The sequence below is a fragment of the Ranitomeya variabilis genome, chromosome 1 (genome assembly GCF_051348905.1).
Source record: "Ranitomeya variabilis isolate aRanVar5 chromosome 1, aRanVar5.hap1, whole genome shotgun sequence".
NCBI classification, from domain to species: domain Eukaryota; kingdom Metazoa; phylum Chordata; class Amphibia; order Anura; family Dendrobatidae; genus Ranitomeya; species Ranitomeya variabilis.
This window is the reverse complement of record NC_135232.1, coordinates 16,804,799-16,826,479: the sequence shown is the minus strand read 5'-3', so window position 1 is coordinate 16,826,479 and position 21,681 is coordinate 16,804,799. Positions and strand designations below refer to the sequence as shown.

Here is a 21,681-nt window from a genome sequence, read left to right as displayed (position 1 = left end):
TATGCATCATTATTTCATACTGTGATTCTCATTTTATGTAATAAATTGTTATCAAAGTGACACCAAAGCATATTAAATAGATATCACACCAAAATCATAGTGTATCAAAGTGTATTATTACACCTATTATTACATAGGACCATTTATTTATAGTCCCAATAATATTTATTCTCTTTTATTTACATTTTTATACACCTATAGTCCCAATAATATTTATTTGACCAGCAGATAATTAATTAAAATCGCATAAAGCGTGTTAAATAGACATCATACGGATACCGTAGTGAATCAAAATGTATTAAATTGATTACTGATACGATTCCAACAAATTGATAATAAATTAGTTAATTGGACAGTCATTTATCAATTTGTTGGAATCGTATCAGTAATCAATTTAATACATTTTGATTCACTACGGTATCCGTATGATGTCTATTTAACACGCTTTATGCGATTTTAATTAATTATCTGCTGGTCAAATAAATATTATTGGGACTGTAGGTTTGTGAAAATGTCAATAAAAGAGAATAAATATTATTGGGACTATAAATAAAATAATACACTTTGATACACTATGATTTTGGTGTGTTATCTATTTAATATGCTTTGCTGTCACTTTGATAACAATTTATTATCAATTTGTTGGAATCGTATCAGTAATCAATTTAATACATTTTGATTCACTACGGTATCCGTATGATGTCTATTTAACACGCTTTATGCGGTTTTAAATAATTATCTGCTGGTCAAATAAATATTATTGGGACTGTAGGTTTGTGAAAATGTCAATAAAAGAGAATAAATATTATTGGGACTATAAATAAAATAATACACTTTGATACACTATGATTTTGGTGTGTTATCTATTTAATATGCTTTGCTGTCACTTTGATAACAATTTATTATCAAATGGTCAGTCTGCAGCTTACAGCGATACTGAAGTCCGATAATTATACAGTCTCTAAATCTCTGATAAAGCTTTCTGTGTTTTGAACAGCTGTCTGTGTTCTCAGAAAGGAAGAGCATCCGTGCTGACATGTCATGTGAATCTTGTGTAAAATGCTTACATTGTGTTTATGTAGGAAGCATTAGACGAGTGAGCTATTCTAAGACACAATGCTCCTTATTCTCAAAATTACATATAAACATTACATATAAACATCTAATATAAAAACAATTACGGGGATAATAAACACTGTATTAACAATATTAAACACTGTGATAAGTTCCTTATCAAATAAGAGTAAACTTTAATACAGCACATTAATCTAATCTAAAACAATTACTGGGATAATAAACACTGTATTAACAATATTAAACACTGTGATAGCAGAAACACAGGCTCATTCTCCCTATCATCGGTTTATCAAATAAGAGTAAACTTTAATACAGCACATAAATCTAATATAAAAACAATTACTGGGATAATATTCACTGTATTAACAAATTAAACTATATCAAAAAGGGATGGGGAGCAGGCACACAGCTGCTGTCAGCAGACAGGGAGGGGTGGGGTTACACACTTTGATAGGGGCATGTCCACCTGTCAAATTGAGTTTGACGAAAGGTCCCTATGCTCTACTACTCACCTCCATGCTTGACAGTGGGGATGGTGGTCTTTGGGTCATAGGCAGCATTTCTCTTCCTCCAAACACGGCGAGTTGAGTTAATGCCAAAGAGCTTAATTTTTGTCTCATTTGACCACAGCACCTTCTCCCAATCACACACAATCATCCAGGTGTTCATTGGTAATCTTCAGACGGGCCTGCACATGTGCCTTCTTGAGCAGGGGGACCTTGCGGCACTGCAGGATTTAAAAACTTTACGGCGTAATGCGTTGTGAATTCTGCTCTTGGGCTCCCTCCGGTGGTTGTTGGTGGTAGTGCAGTTGCTTTGGGATTGTAATCCGGGCAGGTGTTTCTGCTGATTGCAGCTCTATTAGGTATTTAGGTGTGCAGGCTCCATGAGTCAGTGCCAGTTGTCCATTGTACTTGGAGGGATTGCATCTCTCTCTGGCTCCTCGTGCCATGCTGCCAATTCAGATAAGTGTCTGTTTTTTTGTCTCTGTGCACACATGCAGTGTGCTTTGCAATTCAGTGCAATTTATTGTGTTTTATGTCCAGCTTAGACTTTGTTTGGATTTTTCTGTCTGCTGGATTCTCAGGAGATGCAGATATACTTTCTATGTCTTTAGTTAGATGTGGAATATTTGTATTTTCTGCTGTGGATATTTTTAGGATTTTAATACTGACCGCTTAGAATTCTGTCCTATCCTTTACTATTTAGCTAGAAGTGCCTCTTTTGCTAAATCCTGTTTTTCTGCCTGCGTGTGTCTTCCTCTTGTACTCACAGTCAATATTTGTGGGGGGCTGTCTATCCTTTGGGGTACGGCTCTGAGGCAAGATAGAATTCCCATTTCTATCTATAGGGGTATTTAGTTCTCCGGCTGTGTCGAGGTGTCTAGGACTCGTTAGGTACACCCCACGGCTACTTCTAGTTGCGGTGTTAGTTTAGGGTTTGCGGTCAGTATAGGTACCACCTCTCCTGAGGAAGTCTTTCATGCGGCTCCAAGGTTACCAGATCATAACAGTAATGTGTTAACAATGGTTTTCTTGGTGACTGTGGTCCCAGCTGCCTTAAGATCAATAACAAGCTCCCCCCGTGTTGTTTTAGGCTGATCTCTCACCTTCCTCATGATTAAGGATACCCCACGAGGTGAGATTTTGTATGGTGCCCCAGATCGATGTTGATTGACAATCACTTAGCATTTCTTCCATTTTCTTACTATTGCACCAACAGTTGTCTCCTTCTCACCCAGCGTCTTACTTATGGTTTTGCAGCCCATTTCAGCTTTGTGCAGGTCTATGATCTTGTCCTCACATCCTTATAAAGCTCTTTGGTCTTACCCATGTTGTAGAGGTCAGAGTCTGACTGAGTAATTGAGTCTGTGGACAGGAGTCTTTTATAAAGGTGACTATGTAAGACAGCTGTCTGTAATGCAAGTAACGAGTTGATTAGGAGCGTCTAACTGGTCTGTAGGAGACAGAACTACTTAATGGTTGGTAGGGGATCAAATACTTATTTCTCACTGCAAAATGCAAATAAATTTATATAATTGATACAATGTGATTTTCTGGATTTTATTTTTTATATTCTATCTCTCAATGTTAAAATTAACCTTCCCTTAAAACTATAGACTGTTCATGTCTTTTCAGTGGGCAAATGTACAAAATCAGCAAGGGATCAAATACTTATTTCCCTCACTGTATAGTGCTCAAATACTAAGCATCAAAAAAATCCCAGTCAAATATAGTGTTCAACTGATGACAAACAATTATCAACATTCAGTGCCCAAATATGCAACAAAATTCCCATCCAATTAATACCAGTATACAGTGCTCAAAAAATCCCAATATTATGCCCAAATAATACAGAACAAAACCACTATACGAGGCTAATATAATATAAAAATATGGCAGAACGGCAGAAAGCACAATTCATCCTGCAAATAAAAATCACAAGACATCAAACATTTGAGGACGGAAAATAAAGATGTTCTGGATTATGGAAGGCGGGGAGGGAAAAAAAAAACAAAAATGGAAATTTGCCCCATCAGGATGAGGTTGAAACATTGATATTGACTCCTAGGATTGCTGCGTCCTATAGGTGGCGCTAGAGACCCCATTCTCTGCATCTGGGAAGAGGACATTTTTATATCTTATTTCCCATAGGGCATTGCACCCAGTGCTGTGAATTACCCCCTATAGGGAGCAGTGCGCCGTGATCCGACCTTCTCCTCTAGTACGGAGAGTTCTGGTTTCTACACCTGCAGAGCGAGTGGGGAATAGACGCGGAGGCCGGAGAACGGCTGGAAAGCCTCCATGTCAGACTGACGGGTGATCGGCTCCACCACGTCCCATCTTTATGTCTGGACAGCAACTCGTGTTTCCAGGTCTGAGGGACGGTCCGGTGCCGATATTTATCCAGGACTTTGTGCACAGAACGGAGAAAGTGATTTGTCACAAAGAAGAAGAGAGAAAGAATGAAGGAGAAGACCAAGGAAGGTGACAAGTGTCAGCCAAGAGGGAGGAGCCGGACTCCGACCACGACTGATGACAACATTGAGCCTGCACCGATTCTGAGGGACGGACGAGCGACAGCAGATTAGAGGGAGAATGATCAGTAAATTAACCCCGACTCTGCTGAGTAACAATCCACGACAGACTTAGGGACAGAAAGAACTCACAGGAGAGAACGGACAGAAGGATGGGACATCTGCAGACAAAATGTGACCGATGCTCTTAGTCTACGTTCACATTAGCGTTCGGCGCCGCAGCGTCGCCGCATGCGTCATGCGCCCCTATATTTAACATGGGGGCGCATGGACATGCGCTGTGCTGCGTTTTGCGACGCATGTGTTTTTTTGGCCGCAAGCGTTGGGCGCAGAGAACGCAGCAAGTTGCATTTTTTTTGCGTCCAACTTTCGGCGAAAAAGGACGCATGCGTCGCAAAACGCAGCGTTTTAGCGTGCGTTTTGTTGCATTTTTGTTTGCGTTGTGCGTTGCGTCGCCGACGCAGCGGCGCACAACGCAAATGTGAACGTAGCCTAAGGAAGGAGAAAGATTCTGAAAGAAGCCGCCGAGGACGAAGACTCAAGACTGATGAAGACGACAGCGGAGAAACCGCGACTCACAGATCAGAAGAAAATAATCAGGGAAATGAAAGCTGTTGTCAGACGGAGAAAATGTAGAGAAAACCAGAGCAAGTCTGGAGAAAACTCATCTATTATAGGACGACGCCGGAGAGACGTCATCACATCCACCGGAGCCAACAAGGAGCCTCGCTTCTCACCTCGTGGTGTAAGAGGCCGGAGCTCCTCCATCATCACGTCCTGGTACCGATCCTGGTGTCCTTCTAGATACTCCCACTCCTCCATGGAGAGATAGACACCGACGTCCTGACACCTTATAGGAACCTGACAACAACCACACCGTCATCACCCAGAATCCTCCAGTGCTGTATAATGTCCCAGCAGTCACCTCTCCGCTCATCCCCCAGAATCCTCCAGTGCTGTATAATGTCCCAGCAGTCACCTCTCCGCTCATCCCCCAGAATCCTCCAGTGCAGTATAATGTCCCAGCAGTCACCTCTCCGCTCATCCCCCAGAATCCTCCAGTGCTGTATAATGTCCCAGCAGTCACCTCTCCGCTCATCACCCAGAATCCTCCAGTGCCGTCCTGTATAATGTCCCAGCAGTCACCTCTCCGCTCATCCCCCAGAATCCTCCAGTGCTGTATAATGTCCCAGCAGTCACCTCTCCGCTCATCACCCAGAATCCTCCAGTGCCGTCCTGTATAATGTCCCAGCAGTCACCTCTCCGCTCATCCCCCAGAATCCTCCAGTCCTGCATAATGTCCCAGCAGTCACCTCTCCGCTCATCACCCAGAATCCTCCAGTGCCGTCCTGTATAATGTCCCAGCAGTCACCTCTCTGCTCATCACCCAGAATCCTCCAGTGCCATCCTGTATAATGCCCCAGCAGTCACCTCTCCGCTCATCCCCCAGAATCCTCCAGTGCTGTATAATGTCCCAGCAGTCACCTCTCCGCTCATCACCCAGAATCCTCCAGTGCCGTCCTGTATAATGTCCCAGCAGTCACCTCTCCGCTCATCACCCAGAATCCTCCAGTGCTGTATAATGTCCCAGCAGTCACCTCTCCGCTCATCACCCAGAATCCTCCAGTGCTGTATAATGTCCCAGCAGTCACCTCTCCGCTCATAACCCAGAATCCTCCAGTACTGTATAATGTCCCAGCAGTCACCTCTCCGCTCATCACCCAGAATCCTCCAGTCCTGTATAATGTCCCAGCAGTCACCTCTCCGCTCATCACCCAGAATCCTCAAGTGCTGTATAATGTCCCAGCAGTCACCTCTCCGCTCATCACCCAGAATCCTCCAGTGCCGTCCTGTATAATGTCCCAGCAGTCACCTCTCCGCTCATCACCCAGAATCCTCCAGTGCTGTATAATGTCCCAGCAGTCACCTCTCCGCTCATAACCCAGAATCCTCCAGTCCTGTATAATGTCCCAGCAGTCACCTCTCCGCTCATCACCCAGAATCCTCCAGTCCTGTATAATGTCCCAGCAGTCACCTCTCCGCTCATCACCCAGAATCCTCCAGTGCTGTATAATGTCCCAGCAGTCATCTTTCCGCTCATCACCCAGAATCCTCCAGTGCCGTCCTGTATAATATCCCAGCAGTCACCTCTCCGCTCATCACCCAGAATCCTCCAGTGCTGTATAATGTCCCAGCAGTCACCTCTCCGCTCATCACCCAGAATCCTCCAGTGCTGTATAATGTCCCAGCAGTCTCCTCTCCGCTCATCACCCAGAATCCTCCAGTGCTGTATAATGTCCCAGCAGTCACCTCTCCGCTCATCACCCAGAATCCTCCAGTGTCCTGTATAATGTCCCAGCAGTCACCTCTCCGCTCATCACCCAGAATCCTCCATTGTATAATGTCCCAGCAGTCACCTCTCCGCTCATCACCCAGAATCCCCCAGTCCTGTATAATGTCCCAGCAGTCATCTCTCTGCTCATCACCCAGAATCCTCCAGTGCTGTATAATGTCCCAGCAGTCACCTCTCCGCTCATCACCCAGAATCCTCCAGTGCTGTATAATGTCCCAGCAGTCTCCTCTCCGCTCATCACCCAGAATCCTCCAGTACTGTATAATGTCCCAGCAGTCACCTCTCCGCTCATCACCCAGAATCCTCCAGTCCTGTATAATGTCCCAGCAGTCACCTCTCCGCTCATCACCCAGAATCCCCCAGTCCTGTATAATGTCCCAGCAGTCATCTCTCTGCTCATCACCCAGAATCCTCCAGTGCTGTATAATGTCCCAGCAGTCACCTCTCCGCTCATCACCCAGAATCCTCCAGTGCCGTCCTGTATAATGTCCCAGCAGTCACCTCTCCGCTCATCCCCCAGAATCCTCCAGTGCTGTATAATGTCCCAGCAGTCACCTCTCCGCTCATCACCCAGAATCCTCCAGTGCCGTCCTGTATAATGTCCCAGCAGTCACCTCTCCGCTCATCCCCCAGAATCCTCCAGTCCTGCATAATGTCCCAGCAGTCACCTCTCCGCTCATCACCCAGAATCCTCCAGTGCCGTCCTGTATAATGTCCCAGCAGTCACCTCTCTGCTCATCACCCAGAATCCTCCAGTGCCATCCTGTATAATGCCCCAGCAGTCACCTCTCCGCTCATCCCCCAGAATCCTCCAGTGCTGTATAATGTCCCAGCAGTCACCTCTCCGCTCATCACCCAGAATCCTCCAGTGCCGTCCTGTATAATGTCCCAGCAGTCACCTCTCCGCTCATCACCCAGAATCCTCCAGTGCTGTATAATGTCCCAGCAGTCACCTCTCCGCTCATCACCCAGAATCCTCCAGTGCTGTATAATGTCCCAGCAGTCACCTCTCCGCTCATAACCCAGAATCCTCCAGTACTGTATAATGTCCCAGCAGTCACCTCTCCGCTCATCACCCAGAATCCTCCAGTCCTGTATAATGTCCCAGCAGTCACCTCTCTGCTCATCACCCAGAATCCTCCAGTGCTGTATAATGTCCCAGCAGTCACCTCTCCGCTCATCACCCAGAATCCTCAAGTGCTGTATAATGTCCCAGCAGTCACCTCTCCGCTCATCACCCAGAATCCTCCAGTGCCGTCCTGTATAATGTCCCAGCAGTCACCTCTCCGCTCATCACCCAGAATCCTCCAGTGCTGTATAATGTCCCAGCAGTCACCTCTCCGCTCATAACCCAGAATCCTCCAGTCCTGTATAATGTCCCAGCAGTCACCTCTCCGCTCATCACCCAGAATCCTCCAGTCCTGTATAATGTCCCAGCAGTCACCTCTCCGCTCATCACCCAGAATCCTCCAGTGCTGTATAATGTCCCAGCAGTCATCTTTCCGCTCATCACCCAGAATCCTCCAGTGCCGTCCTGTATAATATCCCAGCAGTCACCTCTCCGCTCATCACCCAGAATCCTCCAGTGCTGTATAATGTCCCAGCAGTCACCTCTCCGCTCATCACCCAGAATCCTCCAGTGCTGTATAATGTCCCAGCAGTCTCCTCTCCGCTCATCACCCAGAATCCTCCAGTGCTGTATAATGTCCCAGCAGTCACCTCTCCGCTCATCACCCAGAATCCTCCAGTGTCCTGTATAATGTCCCAGCAGTCACCTCTCCGCTCATCACCCAGAATCCTCCATTGTATAATGTCCCAGCAGTCACCTCTCCGCTTATCACCCAGAATCCCCCAGTCCTGTATAATGTCCCAGCAGTCATCTCTCTGCTCATCACCCAGAATCCTCCAGTGCTGTATAATGTCCCAGCAGTCACCTCTCCGCTCATCACCCAGAATCCTCCAGTGCTGTATAATGTCCCAGCAGTCACCTCTCCGCTCATCACCCAGAATCCTCCAGTACTGTATAATGTCCCAGCAGTCTCCTCTCCGCTCATCACCCAGAATCCTCCAGTACTGTATAATGTCCCAGCAGTCACCTCTCCGCTCATCACCCAGAATCCTCCAGTCCTGTATAATGTCCCAGCAGTCACCTCTCCGCTCATCACCCAGAATCCCCCAGTCCTGTATAATGTCCCAGCAGTCATCTCTCTGCTCATCACCCAGAATCCTCCAGTGCTGTATAATGTCCCAGCAGTCACCTCTCCGCTCATCACCCAGAATCCTCCAGTGCTGTATAATGTCCCAGCAGTCACCTCTCCGCTCAGCAGCTCAATCATCTTGTTGCTGAGCTCCAGGATCTTCTTGTTCCTCTCATGTAGCAGGGAGTGCGGGGGAGGCTCTGTGATGGGGCCCGGGCTCCGCCCTCCTGACTCCTGGAGATGGATGATGGGAGTCACACCGTCCCCCGGTGTCTTCCTCACTATTGTGTAATCCTGTGTATGGAGAGAGACACTTAGGGAGAAGATTCCTTCCCGACTCCAGATCTGACAATCAGTAGAAATCCCGGGATCAATAACCGTCTCCAGTAATCTGGGGCCATAACCGGGAATATTATTCCCCCCCGGACAGACATCCCGGCCCCTCTACAGCTCTTATAGGGAATCCCCATGACAACTCCTCCGGGCAGAGAGCTCCACACAATCACTGCTCTTACAGGAAAGAATCCTTCTCTCTATTCTGGATTTCCTCCTCCCGATGTCGGACTTGTCACAGAACACAATAAAGCTGATAGAAATGTAGAGGAGTTACCTCTCCGCTCAGCAGGGAGACGATCTCCAGGGCCAAGCGGAATAATCTTCTGGTGGTCTCATCCCTGTCCTCGTCCATCCTCGGGGTCATTCAGGAGGAGGAGGGATGAGCACTGGATCAGCTGGAGGGATCTCGTCCTGCCGGCGTCTTCATGATGAAGGAGAAGATGGAAATCACAGGGGACGAGAGAACGACAAGCACTAAATTCTGCCAAATATCAACATTTATCAGGAGGAAAAGCCACAAAACTCCACCGCGGCCTCCTCCGCCGATCTGACCGCTCATCATCAGCCTCGTAGGAGGAGGATGGTCACTGTGGTAATTACACTGCCAGCAGAGGACGGTCACCGTGGTAACTACACCTCCAGCAGAGGACGGTCACCGTGGTAACTACACAGCCAGCGGGGGACGGTCACCATGGTAACTACACCGTCAGCAGAGGACGGTCACCGTGGTAACTACACAGCCAGCGGGGGACGGTCACCATGGTAACTACACCCCCAGCAGAGGACGGTCACCGTGGTAACTACACCCCCAGCGGGGCCGTGAGATGAGGAGCAGACGCTGCACATCCCCCATACAATGCTGCCCATCCCCAACACTGAGGAGCCGCAGTCACAGGGAGCAGGAGCCTCCACAGGAACAGCTCTGATCTCACCCCACACTCTCCTCTCACAGATTTACCACAAGCACCAAAACTCCACCAAACCCTCCTGTAATCTCACCGGAATGGCGGGAAATCTGCTGCTGGCTGACACCAGAGAACACGAGCTGCACACAGCCAGGACGGAGCTGCTGCACTGAGAGCTGAAGGACCTGTGGTGACGTCACCGTCATGTGACCAGGGGGCGGGGTCGTGGTTTAGGAGTCCCCGCCATGATCTCTCAGTACTCCCCTGCAGTTACTCCACATCCTCCTCTCTCCTCTCTCCTCCTCCCACATCAGTCACAGTCAGGGGTCACGTACCTGAGTCTGATAAGCTGCAGCCAAGAAAGGAAAAAAAATCTCCGCTCACTCACAGCAGGGAGCGGCTCTTTGTATCGGATCGTTCATGAACCACACCTCACTATAAGGCTGCCGTCACACTAGCAGTATTTTACATCAGGATTTGTAGCCAAAACCAGGAGTGGAACAATCAGAGGAAAAGTATAATAGAAACATCTGCTCCACTTCTGTATTATCACCCACTCCTGGTTTTGGCTACTATAATATACTATAATACTGACCAAATACTGCTAGTGTGACTGCAGCCTAAGAAGGTCAGAACAGCGAAAGGACCTGTGATGATGATGATGCAGTCATGTGACACTGATGACGTCACACAGGTCCTTCCTTCCTTCCAGCAGACACTAGGTTGCATCCAGATTGGAAGTGTGATATTTTGAAGGAATGATGTCACCGGAGGGACGGGGCCTCCTCAGCCCTGTGAAGACCATGACGGGCACTTGTGTTGTGCTGAGGCTGCTGGGAAGGAGCCGTGTGCTGCTGGGGACCAGGACTCGGTGTGAGGCTCCGAGGAGGATTATGGGGAGGGTTGGTGTTACTTGAGGGGGCTGTGTGGAGAATGGGGGCTGTGTGGAGAATGGGGGCTGTGTGGAGAATGGGGGGGGGTGATGAAACACCTCCGTCCATCTTGCCCAAACACATCGCACTTCTTACACTTCCAGTCACTGTGTTACAGGTTTGTCCTCAGTTCTGAGTGTCCCTGATATTTTCATGCTGATTTCAGCGATGTCTGCAGTGTGTATCACATGAGTGTGATCATAGAAGTGTAACGCTCAGAATTAATTCCATTCCTGATGTATAGATTGTACTCCGCCATCCGACATCATCGCTCTCTACTCGCCATGTATATTCTCCCTGCACACGTGTCATCCAGCTTTTCCAAACTGAACTTTCCTACCTCAGCCTGTCACAAATCTTGGTAAGCTTTTCAACTGACCCCTGCAATATCCCCAATGTTAATTATGACTTTTTTTTACTCTGCCTTCATTATATACGTCTGGCCCTCGTAATTATCTGACCAACAGGAGCACAGACCACTCCCCTCTGCTTCACACCTGAATTATTATTATTATTTATTGTTATAGAGCCATTTTTTGTTCATGGCGCTTTACATGTGAGGAGGGGTATACATAATAAAAACAGGTACAATAATCTTAATCAATACAAGTCATAACTGGTACAGGAGGAGAGAGGACCCTGCCCGCGAGGGCTCACAATCTACAAGGGATGGGTGAGGATACAGTAGGTGAGGATAGAGCTGGTCATGCAGCGGTTTGGTCGATCGGTGGTTACTGCAGGTTGTAGGCTTGTCGGAAGAGGTGGGTCTTCAGGCTCTTTTTGAAGGTTTCGATGGTAGGTGAGAGTCTGATGTGTTGTGGTAGAGAGTTCCAGAGTAGGTGTGATACGCGAGAGAAATCTTGTATGCGATTGTGGGAAGAGGAGATAAGAGGGGAGTAGAGAAGGAGATCTTGAGAGGATTGCAAGTGGTCGAGGAGCAGGAAGAGAGATGGGAGGACAGTTCAAGATGGACTTGTTGTTCCAGTAGTTTTGAGGCATAGGGGAGAAGTGATATAGGGCGATAGCTAGATACCGAGGATGGGTCAAGAGAGGGCTTTTTGAGGATAGGTGTGATTGAGGCATGTTTAAAGCTACTCTGTCCTCCTCCTCTTGGGCCTGTCCTCTGCCTTTGACACAGTGGACCATTCCCTATTATTACAGACCCTCTCATCCCTTGGCATCAAAGACTTGGCCCTATCCTGGAACTCGTCATACCTAACTGACCAGACATTCAGCGTCTCCCACTCACACACCACCTCCTCACCTCGCCCCCTATCTGTCGGAGTCCCACAAGGTTCAGTCCTTGGGCCCCTGCTCTTCTCCATTTACACCTTTGGCCTGGGACAGCTCATAGAATCTCACGGTTTTCAGTATCATCTCTATGCTGATGACACACAGATCTACATCTCTGGACCAGATATCACCTCCCTACTAACCAGAATCCCTCAATGTCTGTCCGCTCTTTCATCCTTCTTCTCTGCTAGATTTCTAAAACTTAACATGGACAAAACAGAATTCATCATCTTTCCCCATCTCACGTGACCCCCCCCAATGAACCTATCCATTACAATAAATGGCTGCCCACTCTCCCCAGTCCCACAAGCTTGCTGCCTCGGGGTAATCCTTGACACTGATGCCTCCTTCGAACCACATATCCAAGCCCTTTCCACTTCCTGCCGACTTCAACTCAAAAATATTTCCCTGATCTGTACAGTCCTCAACCAAGAATCTGCAAAAACCCTAGTCCATGCCCTCATCATCTCCCGCCTCAACTACTGCAACCTCCTGCTCTGTGGCCTCTCCTCTAACACTCTCGCACCCCTCCAATCTATTCTAAACTCTGCTGCCCGACTAATCCACCTGTCCCCCCGCTATTCCCCGGCCTCTCCTCTCTATCAATCCCTGCACTAACTCCCCATTAGCCAAAGACTCCAGCTCAAAACCTTAACCATGACGTACAAAGCCATCCACAACCTGTCTCCTCCATACATCTGTGACCTCATCTCCTGATACTTACCTGCACGCAACCTCCGATCCTCACAAGATCTTCTATATTACCCTCTTATCTCCTCTTCCCACAATCGAATACAAGATTTCTCTTGCGCATCCCCTCTACTCTGGAACTCTCTACCCCAACATATCAGACTCTCGCCTACCATCGAAACCTTCAAAAAGAACCTGAAGACCTACCTCTTCCGACAAGCCTACACCCTGCAGTAACCACCGCTCTACCAAGCCACTGCACGACCAGTTCTACCCTCACCTACTGTATCCTCACCCATCCCTTGTAGACTGTGAGCCCTCGCGGGCAGGGTCCTCTCTCCTCATGTACCAGTCGTGACTTGTATCTCCTTCTTTCAATTGTGCCCTCTGGAATCCACGGTCTGTATGTAACAAGCTTCCTTTCCTGCAAAATTACTTTCTGAACAACTCTGAATCTGTTGGCACTCACTGAAACCTGGATCCAGGATTCTGAAACAGTCTCCCCAGCTGCCATTTCCCTTGGTGGCTTACAATTCTCCCATTCCCCGAGACCCACAAACAGACTTGGTGGTGGAGTCAACATACTCATGTCCCCACAATGCACTTTCCAGGTCATCCCCCAGTCATGATAATATAAAAATGTCATATTGTGAGTTTAGTTTCTGAAGGTTACATAACTTTACAAGACACGCTGCGGGCCATTCCGACCCCCCTCTTCTCACTCTGCCTGCTGCTTGTGTGTGTGTAACTCAAAACCCCTCATTTTCCCTCCCACCAAAATAATTTTTATGGTCCTTGTAGCTGCAGCAGACAATTCTCCCTAGACTCATCATTCCCCCCCCCCCCCCCCTCTCATCGAATACTGGCCAAAACTGGTATTTTCTTTGTTAAAATTCTTTGTTCTATTAATGTGATACATAGTGGCACCGTTCCGGGCTAGAAATATAAGAATTATATATTCTGGACGTCCATCGATAGATCTATCACTCACTGAAAGCGCTAGCAGCTAAACGCAACGAGGGCTAAGTGCGGATTTCTCTGCAAGCGGTTCAGGTAATTGCTCCGTGTTTACACTTAAAATAATTGCCCCGACGGGTGTATACCAGAAACGAGATTCCTACAGCGAGCTAGGCATAAAAATTGTTTTCTTAAGTCTAAGTCAAGGGGAGGTGTCAGCCCCTAAGTGATGTCACCACAGGGGGAGTGCCTGGGTTTTGGGCTAAGAATAATTTAGTGAGACATCATTCTTGCAGTGTATTTGTGCCTGGGGTCTAACTTCTATATAGATGTGACGTGCATCTAGATGTGTGCATCCTACAAAGCACATAGGCCGGCCATGATGATATGAAATGATCTGAACGCTATGTGTTTTTTTCAATTTGAATCCTTCTTTTATTTGTAATTGCATTGTACACATGATTTTTTCTTCTTTATAATATCTTTTTTTATACTTTGTAAACACTGCCTACCTTTTTTTGGAGTAAAATATAAAATTTACTAGCTTGTCTTTCCCTTCTCTATAACAAACTGTACGTCCTCTGAGGTGAATTACACTACTGATTTGGGTTGGCTCCGGACCCGTTAATCGGAGCTGGTGGCAGCATACTTTGTCCTGTGCAATCGGGCGTCTTTGCGGCGACCGGCGGCATTGATACTTAGTGTTCCCGCCTGAGTGGGAGTAGTTACATCACCCTCGCTGCAGCGTGCCCAATAGCCAGTACATGGCAGGCAGCCCTTCTGACGACTACCCTAGGTGCAGTACCCCGAATGACCTGAGGCTAAGGGGGGTGCCAGAGAGCTGCAAGTTCCAAAGCAGAAGTGGGATATAGATAAATCCCCTTCAGAAGGAACCAGGGGTAACCAAACAACCCCGGTTCGTGAAAAATTGGTGTGAGTGATGGGGACAATAAAGGTATCCTCCTCAGGATCCCTGACATATTGCTGGGATTCGTGACATATTGGCAGCGCGGAGTGAACCGTGACACCCCCCAATTCCATCACTCTCATTCCATTCTTTTGAGGTCCACACCATCAGGCTCTTCTGTCCCCTCTCCCTCAGAGTAGCAGTCATATACCGGCCCCTAGGCTTACCCACCCACTTCCTTGACCACTTTTCAGCCTGGCTGCCGCACATCATGTCCTCAGAACTCCCATTACTTATCCTGGGAGACTTCAACATCTCCATTAACAGCCCCACTTCCACATCTGTATCCCAGCTTCTATCACTAACCACTTCTCTAGGCCTCCCACAGCTTTCAACCTCTCGAACACATAATGACAGTAACACCCTTGACCTGGTCTTTGTCCAGCTATGTTCAATCTCCTACCTCGATAACTCACCACTTCCCCTCTCTGACCACAACATTCTCTCCTTCACGCTCACAAATCCTCACCCACCCCAGCACCTCACCCACCCGCAGTCACACATTATCCCACTGCTCCCTTAGAAATGTGTAACCTTGCTTTGTCCACTTATAAGGGAGCAGGGGTGTAATAGAGTAAACGTCCAGTAGATATAGAATTTCACAATAATATATACAATAAACTTACACCCTTTAATGCCTTTTTATGTGACACTAAAGGGTGTTTACCCTAATAAATGAAAGAAACAGATGTGGGGTCTCCCCTATTTTTCGTAACCAGGCAAGGTGAAGCAGACAGCTGCAGGATGATATTATCAGGCTGCAAAGGTCCCTGTTTATTGGGCCTAAAAATACCAGCCCGCAGTGGCCCTAGAATTGGCGCATCACATTAGATCGTGCTTTGACTGCCCCTTCCCGATTGCCCTGGTGTGGTGGCAATCGGGTTAATGGTAGTTGGGGTTTATGTCAGCCTTTAATTGTCCAAAGTCACAACTGGCATCAAGTCATGATACACCGGTCTGGGGAGTATAGCATATGATGATGGGATTAGATACGCCGGTCTGGGGAGTATCGCGCATGATGATCGGATTAGATACATATTTTGTTGGTGACTGCCAGTAATACTGACAAGTACAGTGTCACTGATGGCCGACAGCACTGATTCTGTTAGTTGGTGCTGCTCGCTGTATCATAAACTGGGGTTAGATATGTGGAGTGTATCACGTGTATGATTAGATATGCTTAGAGTAGCTCACGCTGGGATTAGATACAGGGCTAAGTGTAGCGTATCACATTATGGGATTAGATATTGAGCTCCTCGGAGTGTATTACACAGGATGGGATTACATACACAGTAGCTAATGTATGGGGCAGAGTCACACATTTCTATAGGAGCAGTGATGTAATGTGACCCTGCTCCATCCACTTCTATGGGAGCAGTGGTGTAACAGAATGGATGAATGTCCTGTAGATATAATTTCACAAGCTCCTACATATAATAGATTGACACCCTTTAGCGCCTTTCATGTCGCACTAAAGAGTATATACCCTAATAAATGAAAAAAACAGCGTGGGTTCTCCCCCTCGCCTATTTTTGTTACCAGGCAAGGTAAAGCAGACAGCTGCGGGCTGACATTATCAGGCTGGAAATGTTCCTGGCTATTGGGCCCCTCCCAGCCTAAAAATACCGGCGTGCAGCGACCCAAGAATTGGCGCATCACATTAGATCGCACTTTGCCTGCCTGTTCCTGATGCCCTGGTACGGTGCCAATCGGGGTAATGGTCGTTGGGGTTGATGACAGCTGTGAATTGTCAAAATTCACGTCTGGCATCAAACCCTGTGATTAGTAATGGAGAGGGGTCTACCAGACACCCCCACTTCTAACCCACTAATGGAAAAAAAAATACACAGAAAAATAAATGTTATTTGAATAAATACTCCCCGATACTTTCACTGGTTCTTCTATTTATTTTTGGAGAAAAAAAAAACCAAGCAGGTCTATTGTAGTCCATGGAGTTCCCCCGACGATTCCTGAATCCAATATCGAAAGGCTATGGAGCCTTGTTAAGAGAATGAAGCTCCATAGGCCGTAGCAGCAGCCACTTCGGGGCCCACTGCGCTCCACGAGACCCAGTGGCTGTGATGAGCAGTGACCTCAGTAACTACACCACTCATCAGTCACCGAGCCCTCTGTATAATGGCCCCATATAGTGCCCTGCAGTATAATGTGCCCCATAAAGTACATCCTGTTATATATAGCCCCATCCTTCTCATATATATGGTCCCCATCATCCTCTTCCTAGTATATATGGCCCCATGATCCTTCTAGTATATCAGGCCCCATCATCCTCTTCCTAGTACATATGGCCCCATCCTCCTCTTAGTATATATGGCCCCATCCTCCTCTTCCTAGTATATATGGCCCCATCCTCCTCTTCCTAGTATATATGGCCCCATCCTCCTCTTCCTAGTACATATGGCCCCATCATCCTCTTCCAATATATATGGCCCCATCATCCTCTTTCTAGTATACATGGCCCCATCATCCTTCTAGTATATCAGGCCCCATCATCCTCTTCCTAGTATATCAGGCCCCATCATCCTCTTCCTAGTATATATGGCCCCATCATCCTCTTCCTAGTACATATGGCCCCATCATCCTCCTAGTATACATAGCCCCATCATCCTCTGTTTTATTAGTATTATTATTATTTATTATTATAGTGCCATTTATTCCATGGCGCTTTACATCTGAGGAGGGGTATACATAATAACAACAGGTACAATAATCTTGAACAATACAAGTCGTGACTGGTACAGGAGGAGTGAGGACCCTGCCCGCGAAGGCTCACAGTCTACAAGGGATGGGTGAGAATACAGTAGGTGAGGGTAGAGCTGGTCATACAGCGGTTTGGTGGATCGGTGGTTACTGCAGGTTGTAGGCTTGTCGAAAGAGGTGAATCTTCAGATTCTTTTTGAAGATTTCGATGGTATGCGAGAGTCTGATATGTTGTGGTAGAGAGTTCCAGAGTAGGGGTGATACGCGAGAGAAATCTTGTATACGATTGTGGGAAGAGGAGATAAGAGGGGAGTAGAGAAGGAGATCTTGTGAGGATCGGAGGTTACGTGCAGGTAAGTACCGGGAGACGAGGTCACAGATGTATGGAGGAGACAGGTTGTGGATGGCTTTGTATGTCATGGTTAGGCTTTTGTACTGGAGTCTCTGGGCAATGGGGAGCCAGTGAAGGGATTGACAGAGGGGAGAGGCCGGGGAATAGCGGGGGGACAGGTGGATTAGTCGGGCAGCAGAGTTTAGAATAGATTGGAGGGGTGCGAGTGTTAGAGGGGAGGCCACAGAGGAGGAGGTTGCAGTAGTCAAGGCGAGAGATGATGAGGGCATGGACTAGGGTTTTTGCAGATTCTTGATTTAAGAATGTACGGATCCGTGAAATATTTTTGAGTTGAAGTCGGCAGGAAGTGGAAAGGGCTTGGATATGTGGTTTGAAGGAGAGATCAGCGTCAAGGATTACCCCGAGACAGCGAGCTTGTGGGACTGGGGAGAGTGGGCAGCCGTTTACTGTAATGGTTAGGTTCGTTGGGGGGGTCGCGTGAGATGGGGGAAAGATGATGAATTCTGTTTTGTCCATGTTAAGTTTCAGAAATCTACCGGAGGAGAAGGATGAAATAGCGGACAGACATTGAGGGATTCTGGTTAGTAGGGAGGTGATATCTGGTCCAGAGATGTAGATCTGTGTGTCATCAGCATAGAGGTGATACTGAAAGCCATGAGATTCTATGAGCTGTCCCAGGCCAAAGGTGTAAATGGAGAGGAACAGGGGCCCAAGGACTGAACCTTGCGGGACTCCGACAGAGAGGGGGCGAGGTGAGGAGGTGGTGTGTGAGTGGGAGACGCTGAATGTCTTCCTAGTACATATGACCCCATCATCCTTCTAGTATATATGGCCCCATCCTCCTCCTCCTATGTGTATATATATGGCCCCATCATCCTCCTCCTATGTATGGCCCCATCATCGTCCTCCTAGTATATATATGGCCCCATCATCCTCTTCCTAGTATATATATATGGCCCCATCATCCTCCTAGTATATATGGCCCCATCATCCTCTTCCTAGTATATATGGCCCCATCCTCCTCCTTGTATATATATGGCCCCATCCTCCTCCTTGTATATATATGGCCCCATCCTCCTCTTCCTAGAATATATATGGCCCCATCATCCTCTTCCTAGTATACATGGCCCCATCCTCCTCCTTGTATATATGGCCCCATCATCCTCCTCCCATATGTGTGTATATATCTATATATATAATTGTCTAAGGGTTTTTCCGTCTGTCTGTCTGTCTGTCTGTCTGTCTGTCTGTCTGTCTTTCTGTCTGTCTGTCTGTCTGTCTTTCTGTCTGTCTTTCTGTCTGTCTGTCCTGGAAATCCCGCGTCTCTGATTGGTCGAGGCCGCCAGGCCTCGACCAATCAGAGACGGGCACAGCATGGCGACGATGATGTCATAATGGAAATCCCGCGTCTCTGATTGGTCGAGGCCGCCAGGCCTCGACCAATCAGCGACGGGCACAGTATCGACGTAGATGTCATAATGGTTGCCATGGCGACGATGATGTCCTAAAGGTTGCCTCGACCAATCAGCGACGGGCACAGTATCGACGTAGATGTCATAATGGTTGCCATGGCGACGATGATGTCCTAAAGGTTGCCTCGACCAATCAGCGACGGGCACAGTCTGCCGCGAATTCTGGAATCATCATTGTCCATATACTACGGGGACATGCATATTCTAGAATACCCGATGCGTTAGAATCGGGCCACAGTCTAGTAATATATAAAAGATTACTTTATTGATACAAAAATTTAAAAAGGACAATAATCAGTAATATACAAGGTGCAGAGTTAACCCATGACTAGCATAGATGTAAAAGGGGGAACCCACCCCTCTGAAATCCCCATGCTGCACAGTAACCCAGGGAGGGGAATAAATAGAGGACCCCTTCCATGCAGTGTGATCTTACAATAGTGAGCCGATCATTAGCAAGGTGCCAAATCTGAACATCAAATTATTAACATCACAAGTCAACCTAAATCAGCTTACCAAGTCAAGGGGGAGACAGAGGAGAGGGGATCCTGCCAGAATAACGTCCCCGACGCGCGTTTCGCGGCTGATGCACGCCGCTTTTTCAAGGAGGTGTAGGGTAAGGAGCAATCAGGACCTGTTAATAACCTACCCGACCTCTATCACATGTCCGGATCCGGCCAATAGCAGTAGCGCTAGCGGCGCATGCGCACAGCGACGGCAAGGTCCTCCATGGAGGCAGGGCGTCAGGCCCAGTGCGCACGCGCCGGAAAAGACCTCCCGGAGCGCCCGCACAGAGCGCACAGACGCCCGCCCACATGAGGGAGCCGCCCATCAGCTGGGCGATAAGCACGGCCACTGCAAAGGGTAATTTATAAAGAAAAGAAAAGTGAGTACTATTTGCCGGAAACCAGACCGCAGTATACCCACATGTCATGCAGAAAGATATAGTGCAACTGGAAAAAACCCTAAATAGAAAGGTATAGCTTAATGCAGGGAAAGAAGAAATGAACCCACATGTATATCATAGCAGAAATGGCAATAACATGCAATAAATAAATATCAAAAAGTTCGTAACATCTTATATAACAATACATGCATGTTTAAATGCCATGATGCAATTATATCCTGCAATGGAGCAGCAATTTAGATAAATCCATCAGTAATGCACGGATGATATAAATAGCCAACTTCTGTCCATATAGGTGTTGATATCCAAAAGGACTGCAGAAGCGCTGTAATAATCGATCCGAATGGCCAGGGGAAAGAGAAGGCAGCAATCGGTAGAGGGTCCGCAGGTAAGAACAATTACTGATAACACAAAAACAAAGAGTTAAAAATACAAAAAAGCTAAAAACAAAGAAAAATTTGACTGGCAGGTAAATGATGGGAACCCATGGATGATAATGGTAGCTAGAGATACGAGGCGAAGCTCAAGGACTCATTAAGACCTTTAGGAGTCATACAGTCTAACATAACTATCCATTTTGTTTCGATCTGCGCAAGTCGTTTTTTGTTATCCCCGCCCCTTATGCCCAAATGAAGTGCGTCAATCCCCCGAACAGAAAGTAATTTTGAATTGCAGTTATGGTGCAGCCAAAAGTGTCGAGGGAGCGTTTTCAATTCGGCCTCTGTGGGCACTGTCTTGGCCGCGTCAATGTCCCGCACATGTTCACGTACACGGACCCTAAATTCACGTGTAGTGAGGCCCACGTAAATCCTCGGGCACGGACAGGTAGCATAATAGATAATGTTCGACGACCCACAGGAGATACGATGTCTTATCTGAAAAGTTCTAGAGCCATCACTAGATTTAAATTCAGAACAGCGCAGGACATTGGCGCAGGCAAGACAGTGCCCACACGGAATGCAACCCGGGCGAGGGCCGGTAGTACCAAAGGGATTCTGAAAAACAGGAACATAATGGCTCCTGACCAACATATATATATATAGCCCCATCCTCCTCCTCCTATGTATGGCCCCATCATCCTCTTCCTAGTATACATGGCCCCATCATCCTCTTCCTAGAATATATGGCCCCATCCTCCTCCTCCTATGTATGGCCCCATCATCCTCTTCCTAGTATACATGGCCCCATCATCCTCCTCCTATATATGGCCCCATCATCCTCTTCCTAGTATATATATATGGCCCCATCATCCTCCTAGTATATATGGCCCCATCCTCCTCCTAGTATATATGGCCCCATCCTCCTCCTAGTATATATTGCCCCATCCTCCTCCTAGTATATATTGCCCCATCCTCCTCCTCCTATGTATGGCCCCATCTTCCTCTTCCTAGTATATATATATGGCCCCATCCTCTTTCTAGTATATATGACCCCATCCTCCTCCTCCTATATATGGCCCCATCCTCCCCCTCCTACATATGGCCCCA

At 47.4% G+C, this 21,681-nt stretch overlaps 1 protein-coding gene across 1 annotated transcript in view; it reads right to left on the bottom strand.

Annotated features, from left to right (window-relative positions):
• The window catches only part of LOC143793497 (uncharacterized), a 300,046-nt gene extending 290,551 nt beyond the window's left edge, over positions 1 to 9,495 (bottom strand). Inside the window, exons 1-3 of the mRNA XM_077280518.1 lie at positions 9,276 to 9,495; positions 8,780 to 8,959; positions 4,852 to 4,975 (exon numbers count right to left, since the gene is read on the bottom strand). Of these exons, the coding sequence (XP_077136633.1) occupies positions 4,852 to 4,975; positions 8,780 to 8,959; positions 9,276 to 9,365 (394 nt within the window). The 5' untranslated portion in view covers positions 9,366 to 9,495. The remainder of the gene's footprint in view (positions 1 to 4,851; positions 4,976 to 8,779; positions 8,960 to 9,275) is intronic.
• Positions 9,496 to 21,681: the final 12,186 nt, after the last annotated feature.